The 13,098-nt window shown below is 43.5% G+C and overlaps 1 protein-coding gene across 1 annotated transcript; it reads left to right on the top strand.

The window, feature by feature from the left end:
* Window positions 1-6,171: 6,171 nt before the first annotated feature.
* Window positions 6,172-7,778, top strand: LOC141021909 (uncharacterized). Its single transcript, XM_073497763.1, has 2 exons — window positions 6,172-6,352; window positions 6,460-7,778. Exons 1-2 carry the CDS (start codon window positions 6,172-6,174, stop codon window positions 7,776-7,778), a joined length of 1,500 nt encoding a protein of 499 aa, XP_073353864.1.
* Window positions 7,779-13,098: the final 5,320 nt, after the last annotated feature.

Below are 13,098 nucleotides of genomic sequence, written 5' to 3'. Positions count from 1 at the left end.
ACACACATTTTCGAATCATGTTGTTTCTCTTCAAATTTAATTGGCTAAATGGTAATGCACCTATCTTCTGATCTTCTTTCCCTTCTTTTTAAGTAGGGCATGGATCTTACATCTGCAGGGATACAATAAGATTTTGCTACAGCGGAAACTTCGTTTTCATAAGTCGCAAGATATGTAAAATTTATGAGAAATAAAGATACTATGATATTACCGTGGCAAAAATGACAAGGAGAAGGGCAAGTGCAGTTGTCAGTGAACTTTCCCCTATCGTATCCTAGTCCTAGTGTATGCTATCAAACTATGTCCTAGTCTTAGTTTTATATTAATTTTTGTTATCCTACATTGTCTGTCGGTGAATTTTGTCTTATCTGTATGCTATCTACGTATATGACAATCAATGTTGCATGTGCTTGTATGAATTTGGGGTTGGAAAATGAGGGACACAGTTGCGTTGGCGGACAAATGGGGTCTAGGCTTTGATGTCGCAGACTCACCCACAAACAAATGAGGGGAGGGAGGGGGTCAATGAAGGAAATATGCCCTAGAGGCAATAATAAAGTTGTTATTTATATTTCCTTATATCATGATAAATGTTTATTATTCATGCTAGAATTGTATTAACCGGAAAATTAGTACATGTGTGAATACATAGACAAACAGAGTGTCAATAGTATGCCTCTACTTGACTAGCTCGTTGAATCAAAGATGGTTAAGTTACCTAGCCATAGACATGAGTTGTCATTTGATTAACGGGATCACATCATTAGAGAATGATGTGATTGACTTGACCCATTCCGGTAGCTTAGCACTTGATCGTTTAGTATGTTGCTATTGCTTTCTTCATGACTTAAACATGTTCCTATGACTATGAGATTATGCAACTCCCGAATACAGGAGGAACACTTTGTGTGCTACCAAACGTCACAACGTAACTGGGTGATTATAAAGGTGCTCTACAGGTGTCTCCAATGGTATTTGTTGAGTTGGCACAGATCGAGATTAGGATTTGTCACTCCGATTGTCGGAGAGGTATCTCTGGGCCCTCTCGGTAATGCACATCACTATAAGCCTTGCAAGCAATGTGAATAATGGGTTAGTTGCGGGATGATGCATTACGGAACGAGTAAAGAGACTTGCCGGTAACGAGATTGAACTGGGTATTGAGATACAGACGATCGAATCTCGGGCAAATAACATACCGATGACAAAGGGAACAACGTATGTTGTTATGCGGTTTGACCGATAAAGATCTTCGTAGAATATGTAGGAACCAATATGAGCATCCAGGTTCCGCTATTGGTTATTGACCGGAGATGAGTCTCGGTCATGTCTACATAGTTCTCGAACCCGTAGGGTCCGCACGCTTAACGTTCTCTGACGATCGGTATTATGAGTTTATGTGTTTTGATGTACCGAAGGTTGTTTGGAGTCCCGGATGTGATCACGGACATGACGAGGAGTCTCGAAATGGTCGAGACATAAAGATCGATATATTGGGTGACTATGTTTGGACATCGGAATGGTTCCGGGTGAGTTCGGGCATTTACCGGAGTACCGGGAGGTTACCGTAACCCCCCGGGGAGTGTATGGGCCTTATTGGGCCTTAGTGGGAGAGAGAGGAGGCGGCCTAGGAGGGGGCGCCCCCCCCCAAGCCCAATCTGAATTGGGAGGGGGGCCGGCTCCCCTTTCCTTCCTCCCTCTCTCCTCCTTCCTTCCTCTCCTACTCCTACTTGGAAGAGGGGAATCATACTCCCGGTGGGAGTAGGACTCCCCTAGGGCGCGCCATAGAGAGGTCCGGCCCTCCCCCTCCTCCACTCCTTTATATACGGGGGAAGGGGGCACCCCATAGACACACAAGTTGATCATTGATCTCTTAGCCGTGTGCGGTGGCCCCCTCCACCATAATCCACCTCGGTCATATCGTTGCAGTGCTTAGGCGAAGACCTGCGCTGGTAGCTTCATCATCACCGTCATCATGCCGTCGTGCTCACGAAGCTCTCCCTCGACACTCAGCTGGATCGAGAGTTCGTGGGACGTCACCGAGCCGAACATGTGCAGATCGCGGAGGTGCCGTACTTTCGGTAGTAGGATCGGTCGGATCGTGAAGACGTACGACTACATCAACCGCGTTGTCATAACGCTTCCACTTACGGTCTACGAGGGTACGTGGACTACACTCTCCCCTCTCGTTGCTATGCATCACCATGATCTTGCGTGTGCGTAGGAATTTTTTTGAAATTACTGCGTTCCCCAACAGTGGAATCCGAGCCAGGTCTATGCTTAGATGTTATATGCACGAGTAGAACACAAGTGAGTTGTGGGCGATAATAGTCATACTGCTTACCAGCATGTCATACTTTGATTCGGCGGTATTGTTGGATGAAGCGGCCCGGACCGACATTACGTGTACGCTTACGCGAGACTGGTTCTACCGACGTGCTTCGCACACAGGTGGCTGGCGGGTGTCAGTTTCTCCAACTTTAGTTGAATCGAGTGTGGCTACGCCCGGTCCTTGTTGAAGGTTAAAATAGCACATACTTGACGAAAAATCGTTGTGGTTTTGATGCGTAGGTAAGAACGGTTCTTGCTCAGCCCGTAGCAACCACGTAAAACTTGTAACAACAAAGTAGAGGACGTCTAACTTGTTTTTGCAGGGCATGTTGTGATGTGATATGGTCAAGACATGATGCTAAATTTTATTGTATGAAATGATCATGTTTTGTAACAAAGTTATTGGCAACTGGCAGGAGCCATATGGTTGTCGCTTTATTGTATGAAATGCAATCGCCATGTAATTGCTTTACTTTATCACTAAGCGGTAGCGATAGTCGTAGAAGCAATAGTTGGCGAGACGACAACGATGCTACGATGGAGATCAATGTGTCGCGCCGGTGACGATGGTGATCATGACGGTGCTTTCGAGATGGAGATCAAAGGCACAAGATGATGATGACCATATCAAATCACTTATATTGATTTCATGTGATGATTATCCTTTATGCATCTTATTTTGCTTAGTTCGGCGGTAGCATTATAAGATGATCTCTCACTAAATTTCAAGGTACAAGTGTTCTCCCTGAGTATGCACCGTTGCGAAAGTTCGTCGTGCCGAGACACCACGTGATGATCGGGTGTGATAAGCTCTACGTTCACATACAACGGGTGCAAGCCAGTTTTGCACACGCAGAATACTCGGGTTAAACTTGACGAGCCTAGCATATGCAGATATGGCCTTGGAACACTGAGACCGAAAGGTCGAGCATGAATCATATAGTAGATATGATCAACATAGTGATGTTCACCATTGAAAACTACTCCATCTCACGTGATGATCGGACATGGTTTAGTTGATTTGGATCACGTGATCACTTAGATGATTAGAGGGATGTCTATCTAAGTGGGAGTTCTTAAGTAATATGATTAATTGATCTTTAATTTATCATGAACTTAGTACCTGATAGTATTTTGCATGTCTATGTTGTTGTAGATCAATGGCCCGTGCTACTGCTCCTTTGAATTTTAATGCGTTCCTAGAGAAAGCTAAGTTGAAAGATGATGGTAGCAACTACACGGACTGGGTCCGTAACTTGAGGATTATCCTCATTGCTGCACAGAAGAATTACGTCCTGGAAGCACCGCTAGGTGCCAAACCCGCTGCAAGAGCAACGCCAGATGTTATGAACGTCTGGCAAAGCAAAGCTGATGACTACTCGATAGTTCAGTGTGCCATGCTTTACGGCTTAGAACCGGGACTTCAACAACGTTTTGAATGTCATGGAGCATATGAGATGTTCCAGGAGTTGAAGTTAATATTTCAAGCAAATGCCCGGATTGAGAGATATGAAGTCTCCAATAAGTTCTACAGCTGCAAAATGGAGGAGAATAGTTCTGTCAGTGAGCATATACTCAAAATGTCTAGGTATAACAATCACTTGATTCAACTGGGAGTTAATCTTCCTGATGATAGTGTCATTGACATAATTCTTCAATCACTGCCACCAAGCTACAAGAGCTTCGTGATGAACTATAATATGCAAGGGATGGACAAGACAATTCCCGAGCTATTCGCAATGCTAAAGGCTGCGGAGGTAGAAATCAAGAAAGAGCATCAAGTGTTGATGGTCAACAAGACCACCAGTTTCAAGAAAAAGGGTAAAGGATAGAAGGGGAACTTCAAGAAGAACAGCAAGCAAGTTGCTGCTCAAGTGAAGAAGCCCAAGTCTGGACCTAAGCCTGAGACTGAGTGCTTCTACTGCAAGCAGACTGGTCACTGGAAGCGGAACTGCCCCAAGTATTTGGCGGTTAAGAAGGATGGCAAGGTGAACAAAGGTATATGTGATATACTCCCTCTGTAAACTTTTATAAGAGCGTTTACAATTTTCAGACACAGCCGACAAATGGGGAAATGGACAGTTTTACCCTCAATTTGAAATTTGAGTCGTCTTCCTCCTCCAGAGCTCGCGTCGTCTTCTTCCTACAGGAGCTCGCCCGTCTTCCTTCTCCAGCGTGCCGTCTTCCTCCTGCAGGAGCTCGCGTCATCCCCTTCGTCCAAGCGCTCGGGCCCCGCCTGCAGGCACTCGGTCCCGATCCCAGGTGCCCAGTTCAGCCTCCGCTGCGCCCGCTTGGTTGCTGCCGCGCCCGCCCAGCTTGGCCGCCGCCCCCGCCCAGCTTGGTCGTCCCCGCCCCAGATTGGTCCTTGCCGCACCCAGCCCACCTAGCTCGTCCCCGCCGCCGCAGCACGTTGCTTCCAGACAGGTTCTCCTCGCCTCTCCCCTTGCACAACAACAGAACTCAGATCAATTCTTGTGTGCAATCTTACAAATCAATTCTTCTGTACAGTAGAAGTCAGACTAATTTCACAATTTTTTGCACAGTATCACTTGTGGGCAATCTTACAAATCAATTCTTCTGTACAGTAGAAGTCAGACTAATTTCACAATTTTTTGCACAGTATCACTTGTGGGCAATCTTACAAATCAATTCTTCTGTAATCCATAGTACTCCTGCATTTGAAAAAAAACCAAATCGATGTGTTCCCATAGAAGATTCTTTTCATGAAATTTGCTCATGTAAGAATGAGAAAGCTGATGTGCACTTCTGTAGCGATAGGGGCATGCACTGAATTGATCTTAGCTTCAAACAGACTGAACTGAACTGATAGGGGAGACAAGGAGATGTTATGGCGTACCTGGGATTTGAGGAGGGGGCGATGCCCAACCTACGACTCCTCTGTCTCCATAGCAAGGATCTAGCTGAGTTGGAAATTAATCTGGTCGATTCCCATAACTAGGCATCTAGCTAAGTTGGAAATTAATCTGGTCGGAGCATGTGATGTTTTCCTTTGTTCCAATTTCTGCTTCTGAACATATTCAGCAGTATTTGCCAGTCCGGTTGCAGGATGAATGGTGGATAATATGATAAAATCTTCAGGCCATTAACACCACATCTAGTGAAATGCCAAGGAAATTTGTCTTAGCTTCAAACAGACTGAACTGAATTAGTCTTAACTTCAAACAGTGCATCACATGATCATTCTAGTGCCCACTTGATTGTAATGTTCCCACCCGAATCAAGCGAATCGTACGCGCCTGCAAAATGCCAAGGATTACTAGATTCAGCAGATTGACACAAAATTTACAAATGGATCAGTTGAATGATCCTAGAGTACTCCTGCATTTCTATATAAATAAAAGGAGGAGTACCATGAAGGAGCATTTTGTCTCTACAGCAGCATTACTATGAATCTGTACAACAGCATCTAATGATACTCCATATAATTTTTTTCTCTAACGGAGTATTACAAAGAGTTCAAATTTATTTGGTCAATCTGGGCAAATGTATATGAATCTCTACAGCTGAATAAGCTAATGCATATAAATTCACACTATTCTGCATTACTACTCTTATTCAGAAACTACTCATATAAATTCAGCGGGTAATTCTTCAAACAGGAACCATATTCACATTATCCTGCAGGAAATGAACTGTACAAATGCTGTCCATTTTAAATGCAACACAATGGCAGCAGCAGTCACTCAATCAAGTACTCCATCAACAAATTAGCAGCAGTAGCTCAAGCAAGTACTCCAGCAACAAACACAATAGCAGCAGCAGTAGCTCAAGCAACAACAGCAGCAGTAAATTAGCAGCAGCATCAGCAACATCGCGAAGATGATGAACTTTGACCTGAATTGTTCTCCACCAGAAGAGGATGAACCTGGACCTCAAGCAAATACTCCACCTGCAGGAGAAGAAGTTGATATGGAGCTCCAAGAAGAAGTTGACATGGAACTCCAAGAAGAAGTTGGTATGGAACTCCAAGTAGAAGAAGCAGTGCATGGTCAAGCAGCAGGTACTCCTGCTAGCCACTCTAGCTAGCTACCCACAACATGTGGTCTATCTTGTGATCATTAAGGCCTCCATCACTTCCCTAATTTCCTTTTTCTTTTGCTACTGTAGGTAGTCAGCACATACGTAGGCAAAGAATGTCAATGACAGCTGAGCAGAGATATGCTGCCTACATGGCACTGCATACCCTGAATCTGGCCAGGGGTGGCAAGTTCAAAAGAAATGACAAGAAGGATGTTGCTCAAATTTTTCAAGTTGGTGTTCAACATATTCGGAAAATTTGGACGACAGCAAAGGAACAAATAGCGCTTGGTCGGGAGGTGGATGTATCCAGCAAAAGGAAAGGAAGATGCGGAAGAAAAGGAAAGGATGATACTCTATCCCAAATCCCCACAGTTCCATTGAACAGAAGGTCGACTCTCAGGTCACTTGCTCGCCAATTGAGTGTCAGTCATACTACACTCTACAAGAAACTCAAGCTTCGCAAGATTAGGAGGCACTCCAATCGTCTGAAGCCATCCTTGAAAGAAAAGAATAGAAGAGAGAGGATCAAGTTTTGTTTGTCAATGCTTGACGAGACCACCTTAGCAGCTCCAAGACCTAAGTTCATTGGTATGCACAACATTGTGCATATTGACGAAAAGTGGTTCTATATGACGAAAATGAACAGAAACTACTACCTCCTCCCAGAGGAAGATGATCCGGTCAGAACTATTCGGAACAAGAACTGTATTGGGAAAGTGATGTTTCTGACCGCTGTTGCTCGACCCAGATATGACGCTGAAGGCAATATGACATTCTCCGGTAAAATTGGTGTATGGCCCTTTGTGCAAGAGATTCCCGCTGCTAGAAGAAGCGAATATAGAGCAAGAGGGACCATTGAAATGAAGTCCGTCAACGTGAACCGACGGGTAATGAGGAGGTATATGATAGAAAAAGTGGTTCCAGGAATAAAGGAAGTTTGGCCCGCAGATGATACTAATCCAATATTGATCCAGCAAGATAACGCGAGAACGCACATTCTTCCCGGTGATGCAGAGTTTGCAGAAGCTGTGGCTACAACTGGTCTGGACATTAAAATAATAAACCAGCCTCCAAATTCTCCTGATCTAAACGCACTTGATCTTGGATATTTCAGATCCCTTGAGTCTTTGACCGATTGCAGAGCACCCACGACTATCAAAGAACTGATTCAAGGTGTACAGGAAGAATTTGATGAGTATGATGCCGGGAAACTCAACAGAATATTTCTAACACTTCAGACCATCATGGTAGAGGTGATGAACCATGGAGGAGAAAATTCATACAAAATTCCACATTTGCGCAAGGAGAGATTGGAAAGGCAAGGAATCCTACGGCCTAGGATTCACTTTCCCCGTGAGGTTTATGAAAATGCCATGGAGATTCTAGAACAAGATATCATGGAGTAGTGGAGTATGTCAAGACTTGTAATGCTTGCAACTTGTTGTGGAGTATGTTGAGACTTGTAGTGCTATGATGAAACTTATTTGTGGAAGTGCATTCATGAGACTTGTATTGTTTGTGGATATGGATTATTTGTAGGTGAAATGGATTATATTGTGTTGTTTGAAATGGAGTACTCCATATGTGTTGTTTGAAATGGAGTGTGCAAGTTTCTAAAATTATATGCAAGCTTCTGAAATTATATGCAAGTTTCTTAACTTTATGGAAATTTCCAAATTTTATGTGCAAGTTTCTGTTTTTTTTAAGTTTTCCGAATTATATGGAAGTTTCTGTATTTATTGAAGTTTTCTGAATGGAGAAGAGTGGAGAGGAGAGGACAAGAGTGGAGAGGAAAGGAGAGGACAGGAGCATGCTCTACAACTACTCCATGAGCAACACTAGATTAGCTGCTTAGTCTATTTTCAATTAACAGTAAGCAAGCAACTCCAGCAAGCAATATTCTACTCCAAGTACCAAATGAAAAATTTCTACACAATCATGCTCACTAAATATTCTTCTCTAGCAAGCAATATTCTAGTTTTGCGTACTCTATTTTCAATTAACAGTAATCAAGCAAATAAACAATGAACCATCAATAGATTCATTCCGAAACTTTCATGAGTACTCCTTGTTGGAAAGCTTGCTGGTGAATTAACAGTAAATAGTGAACCACCAGTAGGAGTAACTAGTGAAGCTTGCTGGAGTATTTTGAATCTCTGGTGAATACTCTTGCAAAAATTGACTCAGGAGCAAAGACTAAACACAAAATATGAAGTGACATCATCAGTAGTGCTCTGGTTGCTCTGTATACATCTACTACTCCCTCCATGTTCCTAATTTTTGTTCAGAACATCATTTAATTTCTGTAAATAATCATCACTCTACAGTGCATGAAGATCCTATCCCAAGTCTGTCTTAACAAAAAAGTGCAGAATTGAAATAATCATCAGAGCACACAATCTGAAGCAGAGAACACAAGCAGAGCATGAACAAGTTTTTCTTAGCATCTCTGAAGCAAAGCACACAATCAGAGCACACAAGGGGACGAAGATGAAGTCTGACCTGATCTGTAGATGAAGATGAAGTTGAAGTCGCCCGGCAGCTTGAACTCCCCCTCGTCCGCCAGAGCAGCAACCGCATCTGCAGGACCTCCACGTCGTGCAGACCTGGCAGCAGCAGCCGCATCTCCAGTACCGGTGCTCCTTGCAGGTCGAGGAAGACGAGGAGCGCTAGCGTTTGTCGCCGCCGTCGTCGAGCCGGAGAACGCTGCCACCGTCGTCGAGCAGGACAAGGCTGTCTGCCCTGCACTACTGCTGCTCTTCCTGGACTTCAGTAAAAAAGCCAGCTTTGGCTTGAGCAGGAGAAGGTGGCGCATGCGAAGCCGGCGAGAGGGAGAGGCGGCGCGGGCGAAAGGGAGAAGCGGCGACGTAGACGCAGGCGAGCCGCGTGGGTGAGAGGGAGAGCGGCACGGGCCAGAGGAAGAGCGGCGTGGGCGAGAGGGAGAGCGGCGCGGGCCAGAGGAAGAGCGCGCGCGGGCGAGCTAGGGATTTCAGAGTGAGTGGGGAGAGGAGGGGAATCACGAGTGAGTGAGGCGAGGGAGGGGCAAAATGGGAAACGACAAGATTTTCGTAGCGTTACGAAATTTGAACTACAATTCCTAAACGCTCTTATAAAAGTTTACGGAGGGAGTACATGTTATTGATGTGTACCTTACTAATGCTCGCAGTAGCACCTGGGTATTTGATACTGGTTCTGTTGCTAATATTTGCAACTCGAAACAGGGACTACGGATTAAGCGAAGATTGGCTAAGGACGAGGTGACGATGCGCGTGGGAAATGGTTCCAAAGTCGATGTGATCGTCGTCGGCACGCTACCTCTACGTCTACCTTCAGGATTAGTTTTAGACCTGAATAATTGTTATTTGGTGCCAGCGTTGAGCATGAACATTATATCTGGATCTTGTTTGATGTGAGGCGGTTATTCATTTAAATCTGAGAATAATGGTTGCTCTATTTATATGAGTAATATCTTTTATGGTCATGCACCCTTGAAGAGCGTTCTATTTTTGTTGAATCTCGATAGTAGTGACACACATATTCGTAATATTGAAGCCAAAAGATGCAGAGTTGATAATGATAGTGCAACTTATTTGTGCCACTGCCGTTTGGGTCATATTGGTGTAAAGCGCATGAAGAAACTCCATTCTGATGGACTTTTGGAATCACATGATTATGAATCACTTGGTACTTGCGAACCATGCCTCATGGGCAAGATGACTAAAACTCCGTTCTCCGAAACAATGGAGCGAGCAACAGATTTGTTGGAAATCATACACACTGATGTATGTGGTCCGATGAATATTGAGGCTCGCGGCGGGTATCGTTATTTTCTCACCTTCACAAATGATTTGAGCAGATATGGGTATATCTACTTGATGAAACATAAGTCTGAAACATTTCAAAAGTTCAAAGAATTTCAGAGTGAAGTGGAAAATCATCGTAACAAGAAAATAAAGTTTCTGCGATCTGATCGTGGAGGAGAATATTTAAGTTGCGAGTTTGGTCTTCATTTGAAACAATGTGGAATAGTTTCACAACTCACGCCACCCGAAACACCACAACGTGATGGTGTGTCCGAACATCGTAACCGCACTTTATTCGATATGGTGCGATCTATGATGTCTCTTACTGATTTACCGCTATCGTTTTGGGGTTATGCTTTAGAGACGGCTGCATTCATGTTAAATTGGGCACCATCTAAATCCATTGAGACAACACCTTATGAACTGTGGTTTGGCAAGAAACCCAAGTTGTCGTTTCTTAAAGTTTGGGGCTGGGATGCTTATGTGAAAAAGCTTCAACCTGATAAGCTCGAACCCAAATTGGAGAAATGTGTCTTCATAGGATACCCAAAGGAGACTGTTGGGTACACCTTCTATCACAGATCCTAAGGCAAGACATTCGTTGCTAAGAATGGATCCTTTCTAGAGAAGGAGTTTCTCTCGAAAGAAGTGAGTGGGAGGAAAGTAGAACTTGATGAGGTAACTGTACCTGCTCCCTTATTGGAAAGTAGTTCAACACAGAAATCTGTTCCTGTGACTCCTACACCAATTAGTGAGGAAGCTAATGATGATGATCATGTAACTTCAGATCAAGTTACTACCAAACCTCGTAGGTTAACCAGAGTAAGATCCGCACTAGAGTGGTACGGTAATCCTATTCTGGAGGTCATGTTACTTGACCATGACGAACCTACGAACTATGAGGAAGCGATGATGAGCCCAGATTCCGCGAAATGGCTTGTGGCCATGAAATCTGAGATGGGATCCATGTATGAGAACAAAGTGTGGACTTTGGTTGACTTGCCCGATGATCGGCAAGCCATCGAGAATTAATGGATTTTCAAGAAGAAGACTGACGCTGACGGTAATGTTACTGTGTACAAAGCTCGACTTGTTGCAAAAGGTTTTCGACAAGTTCAAGGAGTTGACTACGATGAGACCTTCTCACCCGTAGCGATGCTTAAGTCCGTCCGAATCATGTTAGCAATTGTTGCATTTTATGATTATGAAATTTGGCAAATGGATGTAAAGACTGCATTCCTGAATGGATTTTTGGAAGAAGAGTTGTATATGATGCAACCCGAAGGTTTTATCGATCCAAAGGATGCTAACAAAGTGTGCAAGCTCCAGCGATCCATTTATGGACTGGTGCAAGCATCTCGGAGTTGGAATAAATGTTTTGATAGTGTGATCAAAGCATATGGTTTTATACAGACTTTTGGAGAAGCCTGTATTTACAAGAAAGTGAGTGGGAGCTATGTAGCATTTCTAATATTATATGTGGATGACATATTGTTGATTGAAAATGATATAGAATTTCTGGATAGCATAAAAGGATACTTGAACAAGAGTTTTTCAATGAAAGACCTCGGTGAAGCTACTTATATATTGGGTATCAAGATCTATAGAGATAGATCAAGATGCTTAATTGGACTTTCACAAAGCACATACCTTGATAAAGTTTTGAAGAAGTTCAAAATGGATCAAGCAAAGAAAGGGTTCTTGCCTGTGTTACAAGGTGTGAAATTGAGTCAGACTCAACGCCCGACCATTGAAAAAGATAGAGAGAAAATGAAAGTTGTTCCCTATGCTTCAGCCATAGGCTCTATCATGTATGCAATGCTGTGTACCACACCTGATGTGTGCCTTGCTATTAGTTTAGCAGGGAGGTACCAAAGTAATCCAGGAGTGGATCACTGGACAGCGGTCAAGAACATCCTGAAATACCTGAAAAGGACTAAGGATATGTTTCTCATTTATGGAGGTGACAACAATGTTGGGGATATCGCTTATCGGGAACTTATCGGTCGACCCAAGATAAGGGGTAAATCGGCCAGTTTATCGGCATATCGGCTGATTTATCGCCATATCGGCTAATTTATCGGCTGATTTATCTTATCGGCCAGACAATGGTAAGCGATAAATCGGCCGATTTATCGGAATATCGGAAGATATCTTGAACAGTGGGTGACAAAGAGCTCGTCGTAAATGGTTACGTCGATGCAAGCTTTGACACTGATCCGGATGACTCTAAGTCACAAACCGGATACGTGTTTATATTGAACGGTGGAGCTGTCAGTTGGTGCAGTTCTAAGCAAAGCGTCGTGGCAGGATCTACGTGTGAAGCGGAGTACATAGCTGCTTCAGAAGCAGCAAATGAAGGAGTCTGGATGAAAGAGTTCATATCCGATCTAGGTGTCATACCTAGTGCATCGGTTCCAATGAAAAATCTTTTGTGACAATACTGGTGCAATTGCCTTAGAAAAGGGATCCAGATTTCACAAGAGAACCAAGCACATCAAGAGATGGTTCAATTCCATTCGCGATCAAGTCAAGGAGGGAGACATAGAGATTTGCAAGATACATACAGATCTGAATGTTGCAGACCCGTTGACTAAGCCTCTCTCACGAGCAAAACATGATCAGCACCAAGACTCCATGGGTGTTAGAATCATTACTGTGTAATCTAGATTACTGACTCTAGTGCAAGTGGGAGACTGAAGGAAATATGCCCTAGAGGCAATAATAAAGTTGTTATTTATATTTCCTTATATCATGATAAATGTTTATTATTCATGCTAGAATTGTATTAACCAGAAACTTAGTACATGTGTAAATACATAGACAAACATAGTGTCACTAGTATGCCTCTACTTAACTAGCTCGTTGATTCAAAGATTGTTAAGTTTCCTAGCCATAGACATGAGTTGTCATTTGATTAATG

This window comes from Aegilops tauschii, chromosome 4 (assembly GCF_002575655.3).
Source record: "Aegilops tauschii subsp. strangulata cultivar AL8/78 chromosome 4, Aet v6.0, whole genome shotgun sequence".
Classification (NCBI taxonomy): domain Eukaryota; kingdom Viridiplantae; phylum Streptophyta; class Magnoliopsida; order Poales; family Poaceae; genus Aegilops; species Aegilops tauschii.
Note: the sequence above shows the minus strand (reverse complement) of the source record. Positions and strands in the feature narration are given on the sequence as shown.

Coding starts and splice junctions, on each gene's coding strand:
- LOC141021909 (XM_073497763.1), top strand. CDS start 6,172: ATGATGAACTTTGACCTGAATTGTTCTCCACCAGAAGAGGATGAACCT. Junction 6,353..6,459: donor AGTGCATGGTCAAGCAGCAG/GTACTCCTGCTA, acceptor TTGCTACTGTAG/GTAGTCAGCACATACGTAGG.